Raw genomic sequence first — 20061 nt, 5'->3', positions numbered from 1 at the left:
AGGCTGAGCAATAATTCAAAATTCAGACCAGAAGACAGCTCATGTTGCATCCCATACAACTTTCTCACCAATAAAGATGCTGGCAAGGTAAAGAATATACACTCCCCTGAATTCAATTGCTAATTCGAGGATAAAATCGACACTTAAACCTGCATACATGCTACAACCCTCAAATGTCGACATGAAAAAACTCTAGTTTTAGATGCTTCGCTGTAGAAACTAATCACCTTTGATAATTAAACACAGAACAAACAAACCACACACAAAACAATACATATACCATATACATATAGATACATTGGATGAAGGAGTAGGCACAGGAATATTCACTAAGCATTAGTCGAAAATTTATTCCAAGTATGTACAACTCAAATTACTCAATAACAGCAACCCAGAGTAGGGTCATCTCTACTTTCTACCAGTCGTACCATGAAAGACTAGCCACAGAAATTTTTTCTAAGCACTTTTTGATAATACCAGTATGCACAGTCCATTAACAGCATCCTAGAGTAGGGTCGTCTCTACATTCTACCAGTAGCACCATGAACGAGGAGCGACAGAAATTTTTAATCAGCACTCATTGATGATTTCTTCCAAGTATACACAGCCCATTAACCACATCCCAGAGCAGGTTATTTCTACTTTCGACCAGTAGCACCGATGCGTGGTTTGCCCTTAACCTCAGACTCCTGCGTTTCATATGAGCACGTCAACTGTCAAGAACAGATAATAAAAGGATATTCTTTCATATATAGGTAGCTCAACTAAATACCTGTGGCAAGTGCAGGTAAATGTTGGTTTTTGCTGTTGTGGGATTATGATTTTCTGCCCCTTTACTCCAGTCATAGCAGACCTAACAAGCAGGATATCAATATATTAATCCCACACATCTTAACAAGGTATATCATAGAAGTTCTTCTGTTGGACCAGTTTGAATAACTAGCCTTTTGAATTCAAAATTCTTTTAACAGCAAATTATGAGCCACAATGAGAAATGAATTTCCGTACATAAAGTAATGTAAGTCAGAAATTTCCATTACAAGATTAGCATCATAAAAGTGAACCAACTTAACAAACTTATTATCCATTTGTGCGACAATATAAGCATATGTGAATTTATGGTTGGAAAAAAAAACTTTCCCCTCACATCTACATAAAGTCTAAAAATAGTGATGATTAGAAGATGGATAGCATAAAGATTGGTTATAAAGGAGTCATTCAGTTATATAATTTTTCAACTGATAGCATAACATACAATTTACAGCTTATGGCAGCTCATGCCCAGATAATATTGATAAGTCACTTGCTTGTGTTATACTTATATGACAGCATGTAGATTGAGATTGGAGTTATTATGAACATTGAGATTGATAGAGTAAGAGCTTGTTCAATACTTTCCTATAAGGCAAGCCAAGATCCAAAGTAGAGTCACTATTAGGCTAGTCCTACAGCCAATTCATGATTGTTAACATTTGCCAATCTCAGAGCAATTTACAGATTCACAATGAAAATATCCAAAAATAGAAATCAATCTTAAGTTACTAATGGGCCATTAATATGAAGGGAAAAAAAATTCAGGTTAACAAGGGGGCATGTATTCAGAAGAGAGATGGACTAGCATCTATTGTTAAAGATGACAAACTAACCGAACAAGGGCAGAAGTCCCTAATTGAAACCTTCTTCAGTAGTGGGTTATGGTAGAAGACTATTGGAAAGACAGTCCCATTACAAGGGCAGAAGTCCCTAATTGAAACCTTCTTCAGTTTTTTGAGATCGTAACTGAAGGTGTTGATTTGTTTGATTCATGTAGTCAAACCCTACCTGTAGGCTATAAGGTTTGGTTGTTGTTAACAACAAGACATGTAAACTGAGAGAAATCTAACACAGATAAGTTCATTAACAACTGTGCTTCCTAAAGCAAGTTAAATTAACAAATTTGAGATCTCCCCTCTTGCAGTTTCTTTATAAACCTATGCAATTTTTTTAAATTTCATCACTAACATATTGATGGGACTGACAAAGTTACATAGTTAATTACAAACTAGTAATGAAATTAGCTAGGTTGTTATAATTGAAAGAGCAGGGACTTTGGTTTAAACGGTAGGAGGGACAGAATAAAAAGGCATGAGGATTTGTTAGGATTTACAAACTGAGCCTTTGCTCTGTTTTAGAAAGGGGAAACCCTTTGCAAAGAATTCTCTCCTTTTCTTTGTTGTCATTACTATTCAACAACAGAAACATTATTTCTCCTCCTTTCTTTTCTGTTTTTGCATCTCTCTCTATCTCTAAATTTACATATTCTCTTTCTGGGTTCATAAACCTAGTTAAGGTTATCTTGCATTTTAGCCCTCTCTCACACTCCCACACATGCTCTGCTCAATATTTTTTTTATATGGTATCCTCATAACTATTATTTTTGGTACAAAGACCAAAACAAAAGAAACAAAATTACAGCCTAATCCTCATAACTATTAGAAATAAGAACAAAGTGCAGCAGAAGAAAGAAATCCAATTTCTGACACTACAGAGTAAAAAAAAAAGCGGATGATAGTAAAAAATGCTAGAACTTATCCATCAATGCTACAAACTTATGCAGAATGGGATGTTGGACTTACTGAGTAAGCAAATATTGAGCCATCATTGTTGAATGCACTGCAAGGAATAGGTTGGCTGCATCTTAACATGGCCTGAAATAAGAGAAGCTTGCATTAAATAAATCATACACTATGCCAGAAATAAAACTACAATCGTGTAGGTTAGGAATTGAATTAAAATGTTATAACCTTAAGCCTCTGTTTACTATCTTTGTCCCAAAAATTAAAAGCACCATCAGAACCAGCAGTTGCAAAGGTGTGGTGTACCTAGAAGTTCAAATATAATGGGAGAAATGAGAATAAACTTAAGTGGATATATTCAGTCAGTGAAATCTGATGTCCACAATAGCTAATACGTTCAGTCCAGAGGCGCCAAAGGCGATTTACACTTGTAACAAAATTTTACGGAGACCGGAAAATAATAGATATATAGCCATCAGCTATGCATTTGTTAAAATTTCAAAAAGAATTGAAGCAATTAAATTGCATGTTACGCCATAATGCCATATTGCTCAACAAAAAAGACAAAGTAACGATGCGAATAAAATTCTAATATACAATTCATATTGTATAATTCAAAGGCATTCAGCATCCTACAAAGAAGTACATAAGTTTTAATCGGGAGTGAAGACAGGTGTTAGCTCCTTTATCAATAAAAAAAAACTGTTCTCTAGAAATGTTAAGGAAATGAGGGCCAGGAGTAAATAACAGCAAAATTCATTAAAAAAACAAAAATGAAAAGATTGTACTGATTACACAATGCAAAGATTACAGTGCAACTACAACAATATTAACTAAACCATAAGAAATCAGAATAGTAAGGCGCAGATGGAACCATAAATCTTACAGGATGGAAGTTTAAAGAGTTGACTGAATATATTTCATTCCCCTCTCTGTGGCATTTAAAAGTGAAATTTTTACCCTGCTGACTATCATCCAAATGATGTACCCCAACTCTTCCTTCTATTGATCCAACCTACAGCACAGCAATCATAGTGTCAATTTCAGCAGCCCAAATTAATCAATGATGTGGAAGGATGTGATTGGTCAATGCATGTATAAAGCTTTGAATATTGAGACTCAAAATGCATAGACCTTGGAAATCCGGAAGAAATGAAAAAGCCAAAACGATGATATCGATATCCTAGTTACCAAAACAAAGCAATCCTAAAATAAATATCTTAGTTACCATCATTATTATCATAAATTACAACTAAAAATAATGTGAATCCTACTTTGCATCAACAAGATAATGGTCTATCCTTTGAAATGCAATGTATGACTTGACAACTCAGGAAGTGGGGTGGGGGGAGAAGGAATTGTATCCTTGTTTCAGCATAGCAGCTGCAAAAGCCGTGAATTGCTGCTATATAGAGCACAATCATGGGTGTGACAGACTCTGGGGACTAAGACTCCTAAAATACAGAAAAGGACCAAAGATCTAAAAGGAGTGCGCAAAAATACATACCAAGAAACCTTGTTGGTCAGGGAATGCAGCGAGACACCTTGTCTGATACTTTAAAGGTGAAATGATTCTCTTGAATTCAACCTGTTGCAAATGAACAATGGTCAAAGCTAGGAGCCACTTGCAAAACTGAAAGCATAAAAAGATTAATCAACTGAATGGATAGTATCAGCAAATATATAAACACGTCAATCAAACGATAGTATATTTAATGCCCACAATGGAATATGAAATAGAATGCAAAAGGCCAACAAAGTTGGATTCAACCAACCAATCAATAAAGAAATATTTGTCAAAAAGTTAAAAGTATGATGCTCCCAAGCCCCCCTGGTGTCTAAAGCAATCACTAAATAGCAAAAATGGGCATCTTAAAATGAAATGAACAGCAGAAGACACTAACAAATTGCGCCTTAGGAACATCATTGTCGTATTAAATTATATTTTCCCTATATAAGTCCCTTTTATCATCCAATATGAAAGAAAGAGAAACACAGACTCTTCTGAAAATCTGGAGATAAAATAGTCCCGATATCATCAAGTTAACTACATGACTGAAAGGAAAAATAAATCATGAAAACCATGCTTAATTTGTGATGAAGCAAATTCAAATACAAGATTACCTGAGGATTTTGCAAGTTGTAGACCAAGATATTTCTATCAGCTGTGCCAACAACCATCAGAGGATGTTTAACTGACATTGCATAGCAGCGCTCTGGGAGTTGTTGTGTATGCACTGGATTTGGCTGCCTAGTATCCCAATACCTAAAAGGAGCCAGAAAAAACAAGTCATGTGGAGTGCAGAGGAGAGAAGCTCTAGAACAAGCAAAATAGAGTGACCTTCAAGTTCAAACCATATTTAATCAGAAAGACACAACACATATCAGCACCAACCACAAAAAGCTAAAAAGAGCAATGTAATATATAAGAAGCAATGATAAGTGATACTAATATAACAGACAGAACATGATAGATGTGAATCGAATGGCAGTGCATTACATACATTTCAGACATTCCCCTCAATTCAAAACAGAAGATAAACTAAGATCCATGCGAGCGAGACTACATCATGTAATAGACCAATTAAAATGAAAATTCTGTAAAGATAGTGAATGGAATGGAAGTTGCATTACTTGATAGTCCTGTCCCAGCTTCCTGTGACTAAAAGGCTCATCTCAGGAATCCAAGCAATGTCTTTAACGGGTGCATCGTGCATGGCGACAGTCATCGGTTGTCCTCCAGACAAGAGAGGCCACATCTTGACTTGCTTGTCACATCCACCGGAGAAGACAGTGGTGCCGTCGTCCTTCCAAGCAGAACACAGAACCTGTACAAAACGCATAATTAAAACAGACCAAACTGCCACACATGGAAATGGCAATAATGGATAATCGCTTCTTATACCTATTTCGAGTTCCTAAAATTAGATAAAAGCTGATTGCGCTTAATTAAGTATGAAGTAGATTTCGATTCGAAAACTTACCGGTTGATCATGAGAGATGGAAGCTTTGGGGGCAGTGGCAACATTGCGAGCAACTTCCCAGCATCGAACCTGGTTGTCCCAGGAAGTGGCGACGAGGAGGTTAGCTTTGGGGCTGAAACAGAGACTGGAGACAGAATCAGACGGAGGCTGATTCACCTGCAAATTTGGAATTCGAGGATGAAGTGAGAGAGAGTGAGAAGAAGATGAGAGAGAGAAATTGGAGATACCTCGAAGGATTTGTTAGGGTTTTGATTGGTGTTTGATAAGAAAGTCGACATTTGCAGTTGCAGAGAGTGAGAAGAAGAAGAAGAAGAAGAAGAAGAAGAAGAAGAAACAGGTACTTATTTGTAGTTTGGAGGGAGATGAGAGAAAACGTGGAATGGAATGAAAGTGTAAGAAAGGGAGAGGTACTATATATATGACCCATCGCAGCGTTACTACGACGCTTCCTTCCTTATGGGCTTTTTCTCAAACCTTATGGGCTTTCTGTCCCAAACGGGCTTCTAGTTTATTCTCATATGGATATGGGCCTAAAGATATATAAGGATGGATGGCTGTGGATTCATTTTCAACCCTCACTCGACTTTATTATTTACAGCCTAATTTCATGCTTTTTAGTTTTTAATTTCAAAAGAATTTACATATTAAACATTCAGGGCTAACAGTGGCAACCCCATATATTATACATATTTTTTATTTAAAATCTACGTCAACAATAATGAAATGTGGCGTCAGATTGATTTTATTGTTACTAGGATGAAAGCCGTGCATGTGAATACTAAATACTTAATGGTCTCGACGTCTCGCACTAATAAACAGAGACTAAAATAAAAGTTTATAAGTTTAAGGACCAAAAATTTATTTAAGCCAAAAAAATAACATTTAGTTAAAAACTTCTTACTAACAAGATGTTTTCTTTTATGAAATATACTAACTAGATGTTGGAGAATTGTGGAAGAGAACTAGAGAAAGGTAGATCAATCCCTCAACTCTTGAGATATTTTGAGTTGAGTTAGGTCTCTCAAATTCTAATACTTGTTATTTTAGTTTTTGCTTTACTACTACCACATACATTTTTCGTTGTCCATTCATTGGTTCGTCTAGTTACCAGGTGAATTTGATGAAGCAGAATCTGATAGTTGGTTTGATTTATCTTTTCTTCAAAGAATCAATAGACGAATTCACACGGGTGATTGTGAGGTCTGACCCTTTGGATAACTTCTATATTCTATTCACATGCTAATGACATCAATTTAAAATGAAGAAATAAAAAGTTGACAAATTAAATGATGATATCGTTTTTATATAAAGTTTCAATTGACTAAGAATATCCACTGGTTCACACACTGAAAATTTTGATTCTTCTTGTTCTTTGACTACCACTGGTCTACCATTTTTTTATATTGTGTGTGTTCAAATGAATGGCTTTTAGTGTCCAACAACCAATACTACATGTTTTAATTCAGATTCAGCAACATTATAGGGGTTTTAAATGCAGAATTATTATGACCAAGCTTTTGTCATCTTCTTGTGTCCACATATGTTCTTTCAATTGAAAATGTGTCTTCATCAGCTAAGAAATTTCATGCAGCTTTTGTACCCAATTTTTTTGGTTTTTTTCCTATTTCTAGACTCATTTTGCTGTCAAATCCCAGATTACATTTATGCTGTGTATAGACAGACACCTGGCTCTAATTGTAGCTAAATATGATTAGGACCACGTCCACATGTAACTTTTGGTTTGACTGAAAATATAACAATCTTTCCTCCCATGATTCAAAGTAAATATTGACCTTCATTTTAAGTAGTAGCAGGATTGCTTTATGTAATGGTTGGTGTACCCCGGGTTTGATACCTTTAATAACCTATTAATCCTGCAATAAACCACCAGAAGTCCTCAGTAACCCAAAAAAACAAGGCGAGCCTTACAAGAGAGCTTGGCCTAGCAGGATAAGGCATCTTCACTCATACGGATTTCTGAGCATTTTCCTGGACTAATTCCCACAATTTAGAGAGAACAGTTGGCATAGTGTATTTGTGGAATGAAATGTTATAGCTTCATAGACTTAATTAAAAGTGCACACTTAAATAAATTAAGTATGTCATTCTTATTTCGGTTGACAAAGGATCTGCACTTCTTTTAAAGTCTAATTGTGAAATCAATTGTTTAGCAGGCCATCAAAATTTATTTCTACCAAAACTTGAGTCATTGAACACCATTTTTCTTAAGTAAAATGCAATATTTTACAGAAATAGATGGTGATGATCTTTATGTAAAAGAAAGAAGTAATCTACATGGGTGTATGCCACATATAAAATAGTGTGTAGCAAGCAAAGAATAGCTATTTTGACTTTTTTTATTTTTTATTTTGAATTTAAGGATACCAGGCAACTAGTTTAAAGAGGTAAAAGTGAAAGATCCTTTAATCTATTTCCCAAACATTTTTAAATTTCAGGGGGGCAAATTAGAGACATAATGGAAAAGTATGAAATTAGGTGGTGTGGAAGATGGACCGGTTGAAATTGACATATGGGAACTCACTCACACTGATATGCTTGTTTAAGAGAATCTAGATATACTTTAATACAGTTATTACTTATTAGTTTGTTGATTGGCCACCTGGTTATTTGTATAAAATTGTCATTGTGGATACATGCACAATCGCCCCTTGTCATCAGAACTAAAAACCAGAGCCTTAGAGAGTTTCTGGAGGCAGAACAGAAATCACTAAATCATGCATAAAATGTACAACACATCAGTTTGCAGTTCTATGTTTAGTCCAAATGCTTTGCAATCTATCATGTTAGTGACAAGGCAACAACAGTACTGGATAATGTTAACTTATAGCAACAGACATCAGTTATCTTCTGTTTCCCCTTGCTTTTAACTATATGATAATTGACTCTGGTATATAATTACAGGTCGTCATGCACATTGAAGAATCAAAGATTGAGAATTGGTATGCATATATAATTCATACTTGTTTGATTCAATTTTTCATTTTTATGGTTTTATTTTCTTTATGCCCTTGGCCTTAGACTTATCATTTGTGATTGTCATGTGCAGGACACCGCACGAAGGTACCCCGAAATGTAAACATGGAGAAACTGCAACATGGCTATTTATTTCCTGAGGTGCTTTTCAATAATATTTCCACTTCTTGATTGTTTGTCTGAATCTTGTTTATCTCATGGAAATGCTGTTTTCAATTTTTATTTTTATTTACCATCTCAATTGAACAGATTGTGCACTAAGTTTCTTTTTACCATTAGTACATTGCTACAATGAAAAAACAAATTCTGGGGACCATTTGTACAGATTTTTCACTCCCTTGGTCCTTGTATATTCATTTTGTCATATGACATGCCTTACAATTTTAAGTTATATGTGCTAAAAGCAAATTACTATCCTGATTGCTTCAGATTCAAAGACACCAGCTTATGCACTTAGAGAAGTATCCACACGCAAATGTGATAGATCTTGGAATTGGTGATACTACAGAACCCTTATCAACTATTGTAACATCAAGCATGGTGGATGTAAGTTACAAAGGTTCTTTCTGTTTGGTCATCACATTTTTTTCCCTATATGTTGGTCCCTATATTCACTTATGTGGATTTTGGTTCCTGCTGCTAAAGTATGGTCCTTATATTTTCCTTGCATTTGGGTTGCTAAGGAACCCTTAGTTATTTGTGATTTCTAGAACTAAAAATAAAGCTAAGTGAATGCTTTTAATTTTGGTTTATTGACAGATTTAGGTCCATCTTTTTCCTCTATTAACTTGAGGAAGGAGAAGAGGTAACTTGTTTGAGAAATTAATATATTTTTGCAGTTTGTGCATGGCCTTTCAACAGAAAAAGGTTATAAAGGATATGGACCTGAGCAAGGTGAAAAGGTAACTTGTTTGTGAAATTAATATATTCTACTCTTTAAGATCCCAGAAATAAAATGTCATATCAAATGTATAAACTTCTTTTTCTTGTTATGCATGATGTTGGCCCCAATATGATGCGATAGTAAAGTGCTTCTGTATTGAAGTATATGCTAGTATCAACCTTGAGTCTGCAATATCTTTATCTACTTACTTCAACTTCCACTTATGGCATAGGAGATCAATGTACCATATGCCATTCAATTAAAATGTATATATTCTGGCAAAATGAAATTGCAGGCCTTGAGGAAAGAAATTGCTGACACAATCTACAAAGATCTAGGGATAAAACCATCTGAGGTTTTTGTTTCAGATGGTGCACAGTGTGATATTTCTCGTCTTCAGGTATTCCATAAAATCATAATCACAGTTGTTTGTTGCACTCTACTTTATTCTTTTTCCCTTTTCAAATTCTTAGCAACTTTTTACCATTTCTGTACTAATACTATTTCTGTGGAGAGTTAGTTACTTGGTGTCTCATAACACCTGTGATAGTCTAATACCATTTCTATATTCTTCATATTTTGACGTTTTTCATATATCATCTTGGTACAGAACTAGGGATTGAGGGACCAATTTCAGTAAAATTCCTATTATTGTTACTTTCTTGTGATTTAGTTCAATTAGTCTCATTCTCATTGTAAAGTAAGTACCTTTGCTAAGTGCTTAAATTAATATGAAGTGCTGACTTTGATTTGTCTCAATACCTGCAGCTGCTTATGGGTCCCAATCTGAAGATATTTGTACCGGATCCATCCTTTCCGGTATTATAATTTCTACGAGATTCATCTATCTAATCAATGTGATCTGTTAGAAATATAATATAAAATCATTCATGTTTCTTCGCCCAACTGTTTTCATTTTGTTTTGTGTTTTAATAGTACAAAAAATAGTGATAACAGTGCCCTTAGCCTTCCATCTTTGCTTCTTCTATCTTTTCACTATAACGTGCGACTTGTTTCAATGTGATCTCCAAGTGAATGCATGCTTGCATCACATCATCAAACATATTGTTTTTGATGATCTTGAATTCTTCTGAGGCAGGCCTACATAGATTCAAGTGTCATAATTGGCCAGGCTGGCGAATTTGTATATGAAACTGGCAAGTATAAAAACATAGAATACATGACATGTGGACCTCAAACCAACTTCTTTCCTGATCTGCATACTGCTTCAAGGGCAGATATAATTTTCTTTTGTTCTCCAAACAATCCCACTGGTCATGCGGCAACAAGGAAGCAACTAGAGCAACTTGTGGATTTTGCCAAAGAGAATGGATCAATCATTATCTTTGACTCTGCATATTCTGCCTATATCACAGATGATAGTCCTAAATCAATCTTTGAAATTTCTGGAGCCAGAGAGGTATGTCTTGCTCGTTTATTTCGCTAAGTCCCATTTTGTTATTTTCATAAGCATCTTGTAAACCTTTTCTTTCAATCCAGATACAGGATTTGCCAATTGGCACATGAATTATTTAGTTTCACTTTTTCAGGATGTTTGGATGGAGTGGTAAGTAGTTTGGGATTTGTTTTTGAAAGTTGAAACAATGCAGTTGGATGGTTAAGGAGGGAGACCCAAGCCACTCCATACTACTATCCCTTTTTTCATAATCCCCAAATTTTGGAGAATGGAGCTTCTTTCTTTTTTAGTTGTCATTTACAAATTTCATTCCTAGTTCTCTAAACTCTTTTCACACCATTCTACACTTTGATTTTCCTTAGTTGCTCTAAACAAAAGTTTGACTGGTTTCCAAAATTTCCCTGCCTCCCTTGTGTTTTTTTTCCTGGTTAATCCTCGTATGTGGTCGATTAGTCTCACTACTTACAGGGCATTTTGTTTTGTTTCTTGCATGCACTAATTCCACAATGGCAAGCTTAACCTCTTCCATTCTTCATTATGCTTTAAGGTTGCAATTGAAGTCTCGTCCTTCTCAAAATTTGCTGGCTTCACAGGCGTACGCCTTGGTTGGACTGTGGTCCCTGAAGAACTCTCATATTCAAATGGTTTCCCTGTTGTGCATGATTTCAACCGCATAATGTGCACATGCTTCAATGGAGCATCCAACATAGCTCAGGCCGGTGGACTAGCATGCCTTTCTCCCGAGGGTCTCAAGGTAAAATTCAAATTCCCTAAGAATCCATTTAACTTGCCAAATTCCTGCTTTCAAGTCTCATCTCTAGTTTAGTTCCTAGACTAAACCCTATGAAAATTTTCTGGCATTGGTGTGATACTTGCTAAATATTATTTTGGAAAATCTCAGGCCGTGCAGTCACATGTTGACAACTACATGGACAATGCAAGAATTTTGGTCGATGCTTTAACTTCTGTTGGTCTGAAAGTTTATGGTGGTAAAAATGCACCTTATGCTTGGGTCCATTTTCCAGGCTCAAATTCTTGGGATGTCTTCGCTGAAATTCTTGAGAAGACACACATGATTACTGTTCCGGGCAGTGGTTTCGGTCCAGGTGGTGAAGAGTATATAAGAATTAGTGCTTTCGGCCAGAGGGATTCCATCATTGAAGCCTCAGAGAGATTCCAATGCCTTGTCTAATAGGGGAAAACTAATGCTCTACTTCTTTCGTTTCCTGATCTATGCATAAAATAAAACAAAATGGCAAATCTCAGTTTTAACTACTTCTACTTGTAAGAGAATGCCTATGAATAATATATTTATTTATTGAACAATAACTATCTGTGGAGGAGGTTCCGGATATTGCTCTTCATATTGTGGCTCAGGACATTTTGGCTTTTATGCTTCCTGTGGCTTGATTTAATAAAATCCCATTTCAAAAACAAAGAACTATCTGTAAATCAAACTTTTACATTGATGATATTAGTCCCGTTCGAGGCCTTAAGTGAAAGTCATAGGACAAATGGTTTAACAAATGAGAATATTAACCGTGCTAATGTTATTTGAGGTCTTAAAGAGTGTTGAGCAGGTTTGTTTCTGCCACCATTGTTACCTCTCTTCAAAGAAATCACCAATAACCAAGAAACTATAAGTATACATAGGTAGCGTTTGGTAGACAGGTGGGAAGGGAACGGAACAGGACACATGGGTTCCGTTCTGTGTTTGTCGTGTTTTTAAGATGGAACGGAACGGGACAAAAGGCTCCAGGATGGAAAAGGGTGGAACGGAAGGGAACGGAACGGAACACTCTCTTAAAACTTTTGCAAGTTCAAAAATACCCCTAATTTATATTTGAAATTTTATGTATCTAAACAGTTTAAAATCACTATAAAACTGAAAGCACTTATTATATTTGTAGAACAAAGTTAAATAAAAATCAACTTTTTCAAAAAAATCACTTAAAATAAAATCAATTATTTTTTTCAAAACTAAAATCACTTTTTGTAAGCAATGATAAACGAGTCAATTAGAGTGCGTTTGATTCAACTTATTTTAGAAAAATCACTTTTTAATCAAAAAATCACTTTTAAAATCAAAAAATCACTTTTTTAATCAAAAAAATCACTTTTAAAATAAAAAAAAAAACTTTTTTAATCAAATATCACTTTTTGTGTTTGTTTCAGTTGAAGCTGAAAACAGATTATTTGAAACAGTTACTTTAGCTTATCATGAAAACCTATGATGATAGATGAGAGGAGATAAAAAAGTGATTTTAATTAGAGTAATCAAACACGAATCAACTTAATTAAGATAAAATCAATTATTTTTTCAAAAGTAAAATCAGTTTTTGTATGCAATGATAAACGAGCCAATTAGAATGCGTTTAACTCAACTTATTTTGGAAAAATCACTTTTTGTGTGTGTTTCAGCTGATGCTGAAAACAAATTATTTGAAACAGTTACTTTAGCATATAATGAAAATCTATGATGATAGATGAGGGGAGATAAAAAAAAAGTGATTTTAAGTAGAGTAGTCGAACACGAATCAACTTATGCTTTTCTCAAAATCTCTTAAAAAAATTATAATTAAAAATCAATATTTTTAATCTAAATAAACGCACTTAAAATAGCTTAAATAGATAATTAGGTTTATGTTTTTTTCAATAGCATACTGAAACAACTTAAACAATATATAAGTGATTATTTTAAAGAAATAAGTGATTATTTCATGAAGTAAGCAATAACAAACTATTTTTATGCAAAATGTTCAATTGAGTTCAATTTGCTTTCCTCAATTAAATATTAAACATGTAGGGTTATATATGTAATTAAAATCATGGTTCTGTTCTATTGACTTGGAGTTACCAAACACAACACATAAAACATTATTGTCCTGTTCCATCCTGTTCTGTCCCGTTCCGTTATGTTCTGTCCTGTTCCGTCACCAAACGCTACCATATGGTATTTAAGGGCATCCAACGTATGAGACACCGAATCAGTAATTATAACGTATGACAGAATACATTGAATATGCATTCATTGAAGATAGTATCAGTTACATTTGTACAAGAGCAAATGCAATTGTGTGAGGATATACTCAATGTAATAGATATTATCTTCTATGTTCTGAGCTTCTTTGTACAATTCTAATTTGTCTGTGTATGAAGTAACGTGAAATTACATCTATTGGATAGATCATGTAGTGGAGAATGGACCACTTATCCACTTACATTGTGAATAAACCAACAAACACATAACGGTCAATCAAGTAATCAAACTTTAAGGGGTTGGCAGCTAACTAGCTCAACAGATCTAACACACCTCGAAGCAAAAACCCTCCAGATGTTATTCTCTAACTGGGAGGAAGCTAAATCATTTTGCATGTCAGACTGCAACACTGTGATGTTGTGATTGGCATCTTTAGTTATCACATGAAGTTTTCCAAGTAAACTAGCTAAAAGATAAGGGGATTTTGAATCAGTGAAATCATGAATAGGAACATCTCCTGCAACAACTTTCCAAGTATCACCTTCATCATCATATACCTTGATCTTTGCAGTGTCAAGAGAACTTGAAGGATCTAGTGCATATAGATCATTATTGACAGTAACACTCAATTTTGTTCCAGCTTGCCTTGCAGGCCAGCCTAAACCCATTCCAACTGGCATTTCAAGCCATGAATTCACATCTGGATCATAAACTTCTCCCCCAACATCAACAAAAAAAGGCCAAAAAATCAAACTCTGAGGAACAAATAGCCTTCCCCTGTATGAAGTCATTCCTGTGGCTATAGGCTTGAGTAAGTCAGCAAGAAAACCAGGTTGTAGCACCTGAGCATTTGCAAAAGGCATGCTTGGTAATTGGGACCATGTGCCTGTGTGTGGATCATACACTTCTGCAGATTGAAGGGGATTCAGTCCACCACGAGGTCCACGACCCCTAGTTACTCCCCCAACGACGTAAAGCTTCTCATTTAAGATCCCTGTCTTGCAGTATGCTCTGCCAACTGACATTGGACATGCCTCAGTCCACGAGTTTTTAACAGGATCATACCGCCAAACAGATTTCATAGCTGAAGCTTTAGAGAATCCTCCTAAAGCAAAGATGCAACCATCAACAGCCCCAATGGAGCAACCGCCAAATGACATCCGATCCAAGGCATCTCTTCTCCTAAGCCAGCTTATCATGGCATCAGCAATTCTGATACTTGAACCCAACATGTTCCAAATACGAAGAGGAAACGCAGCCAAATCCTTTTTTGTTTCATCTTCAAAACTAACATTTGGCATTAATGGTAACCTCTGCCATCTTCTGGAACGAGGGTCCAAAGCATACCATAAAAGCTTATCATCGCCGACCTTAGTTAGTACATAGAGCCACTCCTCCATAGTTCCAAGTTCTTTCCTCACAGAAAACAGTTCAGAACTCATAACGGCCGCCTTCCAAGGACGAGAAACTGACTTGAGATTCAAGTAACAAATGCGAGGAACTCTAGCTAGAATCTGAAGTGATAGCTCATCCGGGAGGGAAGGAATAAGTCTTGAGCTATCCTCCGAGAAGGAGGCTGTCACCAACCTCTGCCTCTTGCAAGAATCCCCTTGCAAAACCTCATACGGATCACCCCGTCTAATCTTGGAACTATTGGAATTGAGTATATTCCCCATTGAATCCACTTGAAATTATCTCACTAAGAAAATCAAGCTTCCGAGCCGAATCTGTTCGAGAAAACCATTATTCTAAACCATTTCTCACAAACACAACTAAATTGCAATAGCAGATTTATCTCATTAGAATAAGACATGTAAATGGGCAGTTTTGAACATCTGATAAAATTAGGGTTTTGAAGTCAATTCAAATTAGCAGATTTATTTGATAGAGAATGCAAGACACTAAGAACAAATTGTCATGAACATTAACAGGCATTAGCTAAATATGAACAGAGTTGTAAGGAATCATCAACATATCACATGATCTATCTCTTTACATCAAATTGAATTATATATATATATATATATATACATATATCTATATATTTCAGATGACAATCAAGCAAATTGAATTAAAAATAATAATCTGAGATGAATTCAACAGCAGAAATAAGAATTGTAACAGAAGAAAGTAATGGCTTTCTTTTCAATAGAAAGGAAAGAAAACTCACAGAATTGTTATGGATTCCGATAGAGAAAGCAAATTGAAACCACTGTGTCTGTGTCTGTGTGAAACCACCTAAGCTTGCTTGCTTCACCGCATTCTGTACGCATTCATATTCATACAAATCTATTTTCAAAAAAAAATATTCATACAAATCTTATTCTAGCTTTTATTATAATATTAACCATATTGTGTCCATTACACAAGACAAGAGGTTTTTTTAATCGAAATAAATAAATAATCACATCTTAAAAAATCTATATTTTTATCAATTTAATTAGAAAATTAACACATACTACAAAGTCAAAAGATTCATCAAATTTTTTTTTGACATGGTAAGAATTTCATCAAAGGATTATGTTTTAATCAAATATCTAGTCCTTCCGTTTTTATTTATCTGCTTAAAGAATTTTATTTATTTATTCATTATAAAAATTAAAAATCACATTAATTTTATTTTCAATTATACCCTTTCTTCAACAAAGAAAAGAACCTCAATGAGATAAACGTGTTATAGACATTCAGTTTTCCTGCTTAGGGTGGGCTAATGGTGTTTGAAAAATTGATGTGAAAAATATGTTTGTATTTATATATTTAGCATGGCATTTACCCCTTTGAAGAGCTTGCTTACCAGTTAACATTAGAAAATGGGAGAGACATGAATAAATTTGATCAATTAAAGGTTAAACAAGGAAAGCTATAATACCATTTTTAAAGTTTTTGAGAACCTGAATTTAATTTTAGCTCTCTACTTTAAATGAAATGGTGGAAGTTGAACTCATCAGTTACTGGGTTCTGTAGAACTTATAGAAGGTTTGACTTACAGGTGGTCCTTGAATGCAATTCTTTACTGTTGAAAGCAGGATGTAACAGAGGAAGGAATTAAATCACTGATAACTTCACATGCCCTCCCTGTGTCAAAATAATGTATTTGTACAACACATCATTTGTTATTTGCTAAGGTTTCAATGGGTCAGGCCTCATATTCTGGTCATTAGATAACATTTATTTTCATAGGTACTGCTCATAATTAATGCATAATCATGGTAAACTTTCTTCAATGGATCTATAGAATGAGTGAGGATGGGTTTCTGTTTGATAAATGGAATGGAACTCTAATAGAGTATAAATCTATTGAAGAACATAGCTACACTTTTTTACTGCATAATCATAGTTTAGAGTTGATTTATCCATTTGACCTTCTATAGTTTGTTGCTAATGCTATGATTAATAATCTAGCTACCTTCAACTCTTTATGCTTATATTGTTAGTGGAATGCTTGTCATTTTTTTTGGGAAGATGTGATTATATCAAGGCTTAAAGACATTAAAACCCACCACTAAAGTGTGTGTCGATTGAAAATGTATGTGTTGACGTATAATTAATAAATTACTCATCATGATTTTTTGCTCAACTCATTTGATAATTCCACTCAGCTCATTTGATAATTCCACATGCATCCAACCTAGATATTTTTTGTGATAGAGTTCTCTAGAAAAAGTTGTGCACCATATTATCAAGTGGATACAAACATATCCTCAAAACAGGAAGATGAAGCCTTTCTGGTTCTAACCTCCCTCATACCCCACCCTCATCCCAAATACCCCAACAAGAAAAAACTAAAAAAATGCAAAATGTTCAGCAAAATTCAAATAAAACAAGAACAACCCACGTTCATTCTGTTCTACTAATCTGATTTTCTCTGCTAGCATGTCATTATTTTTTACCTATAGCCAAAAAGGGGCTAGCTATTGTCAATTTCTTAGCATTAACTGCTGAAAATGACAAGATTTTTGTTATGATCATAGATATATGCATAATAGATAAAATGACAAAAAGATTCCTTTTTGTCAGAGAACCCATTGTTAGCTAAATCATAATGACACCGTCTCTCTTCATTCTCTAGTTACTTTCTCCTATTTCTCTCAATTAGAAAACTAGTATTGGCACTTGAACATTACACATTCACAACATCCACACACTTTTTGATATCCCCCAAGAAAAATTCACTGTGAATGATGATGAGCCAGAAAAGCAGTCACAAAAAGTTGAGGAATGGTTTCATGTGTCACTCTCGAGCTTCAACTGCAGTGTGCATGAGTACCCGAGATCCTCGGTCTATTGTTGTTGTGCCTAAGAGACATGACAGAACAATTTTTGTTGATGATGATCATACCAGGTTGATCAACTATGCCAACAAATACTCCAAACTTGTTCAATCTCGCAGCAGGTCCACTTCATCTGACAGAGAATCTGTCTCTAGAGTACCAAAGATTAAGCAGAGGAACCTAGATCAAGTTGAAGAAGAGAATGAACCACCAAAGGAACTTCAGAAAACACCAACAGACAATGTCTTCCAGGTTAGATTTGCTTACACTTTTTCCTTTACTAGGTGAGATGCAAATGACATTGTAGCATGATCATTGATATATCACATCATATGTAACTGGACATTGTAACATGAATGCTTTCACCATTTACATGTAGGTAGTTGTGATGCGAGTTGCTATTCATTGTCAAGGGTGTGCTGGTAAAGTGAAAAGGCATCTGTCTAAGATGGAAGGTAATTAACCATGATTCCATGAATGCTACATTACATAGTATTCATCTAAAAAAACAAAAGAACTTAAAGAAATAATTTGTCTGACATATAGTCATATACATTATACATTTTCATAATCTGATCATAACATTAAGCACCGTAAAGCAAAATTCTCAGGTTCGAGCGATGCAACTGAGTTAAAAACTTGTAGCAATTGCTTTGCTACTTGAGTACTAGTGGAGTATATTTCTGATCTAGACAAAAAAAAAAAAACTTGAAATAGCATTTATATATAGGAATAATTCTCTAATGGTGTTGATATAGTGTGAATAGCTTGTTTGCATCAACTTCTCTTTACTCAAAATCAATTCCGGCACCCAAAATTTACTCACATTAGGTTCTCTCTATAATTAATTTTGACTTCATAATCAATTGTAAAAAGATTTCCAAACATGTAAAAAAAGATAGTGCAAATTTTCACATATTTTTTTCCAATTAACTATAACTGTTCTACATTGAATCAAACTTTTGGTTTTGGGATTAAGGCTAATGATAGTTTGTAGTGGTAACTAACATGTTATTAAATGAATGATCACAGGAGTGACATCATTCAATATAGATGTAGAGTCGAAGAGGGTGACAGTAATGGGTCACATTTCTCCAGTTGTAGTCCTTGAGAGCATTTCAAAGGTGAAAAGGGCAGAGTTCTGGAATGGTTGAAGACTTAAAGCAATCAAGATCAAGAGTACCTTAAATTAAATGTGTAGCAGTGGAGATGCAGAGAGCCAGAGTCAAATTTTCAGAAACTTGTCTTTGTCTTCGGATCTGAGAATTACCTTCTATATATGATGGTGGACCTGGTGGTCCTCGTAGGTAGAATCAAATTATAGAATGAGACAAGTAGACTTAGAATTACTACAATTTGAATTCATAATATAGCACTTAGTTTCAATATAGCAGATGATTAGTAGACTTCATTGTTATCTCCATTCCATGCTTATTATGTTTTCAGAGTGGTTTTCATGTTCAAAACAAACATTTCTAGTCTGACTCAATGAATTAAGTTTTAAGTGAAATTAATTCATTCAGCCGTTCATCTCTAATACTATTCTATGCAGATAAATCTATTTCAATTTTTTGCATTACCATTGGTAGTATAAAATCAAACTTGAAAAGCAAATGAATAGATAGAAAAAATTTGTAATAAAAATTGGAAACTCACATGAATAATTTGTTACTTCATCAAATGACAATGCAAGTTCGAATCCTGTATACATAGGAAATTACTTGCTCTCACAAAGAGGTGGAGACACCCGATGAAATACAAAAAGAAAATGACAATGCAGGGGTTGCTTGTATGATAATGGTTAAAATGCTAACGAAACTCATACAACTGAAAATCTCATAGCAGTGTAATTATATATCAATCGAGTGCAACATGAATAAACTTTCATTTAAATCTATAAAAACTAAAAAGAATTTCATTCATTTTTTTATATTATAGTAAGTGCGAGTATCCATTTGTAGCGGTCGCAACCAATAA

At 34.7% G+C, this 20061-nt stretch overlaps 4 protein-coding genes across 5 annotated transcripts; 2 read left to right on the top strand and 2 right to left on the bottom strand.

Moving 5' to 3' along the window:
- Positions 1-245: 245 nt before the first annotated feature.
- On the bottom strand, positions 246-5931 carry LOC130726220 (protein RAE1-like). Its single transcript, XM_057577455.1, has 10 exons — positions 5767-5931; positions 5540-5695; positions 5190-5383; positions 4680-4821; positions 4063-4143; positions 3442-3570; positions 2784-2861; positions 2616-2687; positions 773-853; positions 246-689 (listed from the first exon to the last, which is right to left on the bottom strand). The coding sequence occupies exons 1-10, from the start codon at positions 5815-5817 to the stop codon at positions 639-641; spliced, it is 1035 nt and encodes a 344-aa protein (XP_057433438.1). The 5' UTR covers positions 5818-5931; the 3' UTR covers positions 246-638.
- A 2243-nt stretch (positions 5932-8174) lies between these two features.
- On the top strand, positions 8175-12266 carry LOC130721863 (aminotransferase ALD1, chloroplastic-like). 2 transcript variants are annotated; one of them, XM_057572446.1, is made up of 10 exons: positions 8175-8375; positions 8462-8499; positions 8607-8674; positions 8963-9079; positions 9373-9435; positions 9712-9816; positions 10185-10235; positions 10516-10836; positions 11381-11587; positions 11735-12266. In XM_057572446.1, the coding sequence occupies exons 1-10, from the start codon at positions 8275-8277 to the stop codon at positions 12023-12025; spliced, it is 1362 nt and encodes a 453-aa protein (XP_057428429.1). In that variant the 5' UTR covers positions 8175-8274; the 3' UTR covers positions 12026-12266. The 2 variants fall into 2 exon arrangements, with proteins under 2 accessions (XP_057428429.1, XP_057428430.1); XM_057572447.1 differs by having other exon boundaries at positions 8177-8342.
- Positions 12267-13837: 1571 nt separating this feature from the next.
- On the bottom strand, positions 13838-16104 carry LOC130726223 (F-box/kelch-repeat protein At1g22040-like). Its single transcript, XM_057577457.1, has 2 exons — positions 15984-16104; positions 13838-15540 (listed from the first exon to the last, which is right to left on the bottom strand). Exon 2 carries the CDS (start codon positions 15487-15489, stop codon positions 14098-14100), a length of 1392 nt encoding a protein of 463 aa, XP_057433440.1. The 5' UTR covers positions 15490-15540; positions 15984-16104; the 3' UTR covers positions 13838-14097.
- A 1574-nt stretch (positions 16105-17678) lies between these two features.
- On the top strand, positions 17679-19608 carry LOC130723809 (protein SODIUM POTASSIUM ROOT DEFECTIVE 3-like). Its single transcript, XM_057574945.1, has 3 exons — positions 17679-18336; positions 18464-18539; positions 19117-19608. The coding sequence occupies exons 1-3, from the start codon at positions 17992-17994 to the stop codon at positions 19236-19238; spliced, it is 543 nt and encodes a 180-aa protein (XP_057430928.1). The 5' UTR covers positions 17679-17991; the 3' UTR covers positions 19239-19608.
- Positions 19609-20061: the final 453 nt, after the last annotated feature.

The sequence above is a fragment of the Lotus japonicus genome, chromosome 6, assembly GCF_012489685.1.
Source record: "Lotus japonicus ecotype B-129 chromosome 6, LjGifu_v1.2".
In the NCBI taxonomy this organism is placed as follows: domain Eukaryota; kingdom Viridiplantae; phylum Streptophyta; class Magnoliopsida; order Fabales; family Fabaceae; genus Lotus; species Lotus japonicus.
Note: the sequence above shows the minus strand (reverse complement) of the source record. Positions and strands in the feature narration are given on the sequence as shown.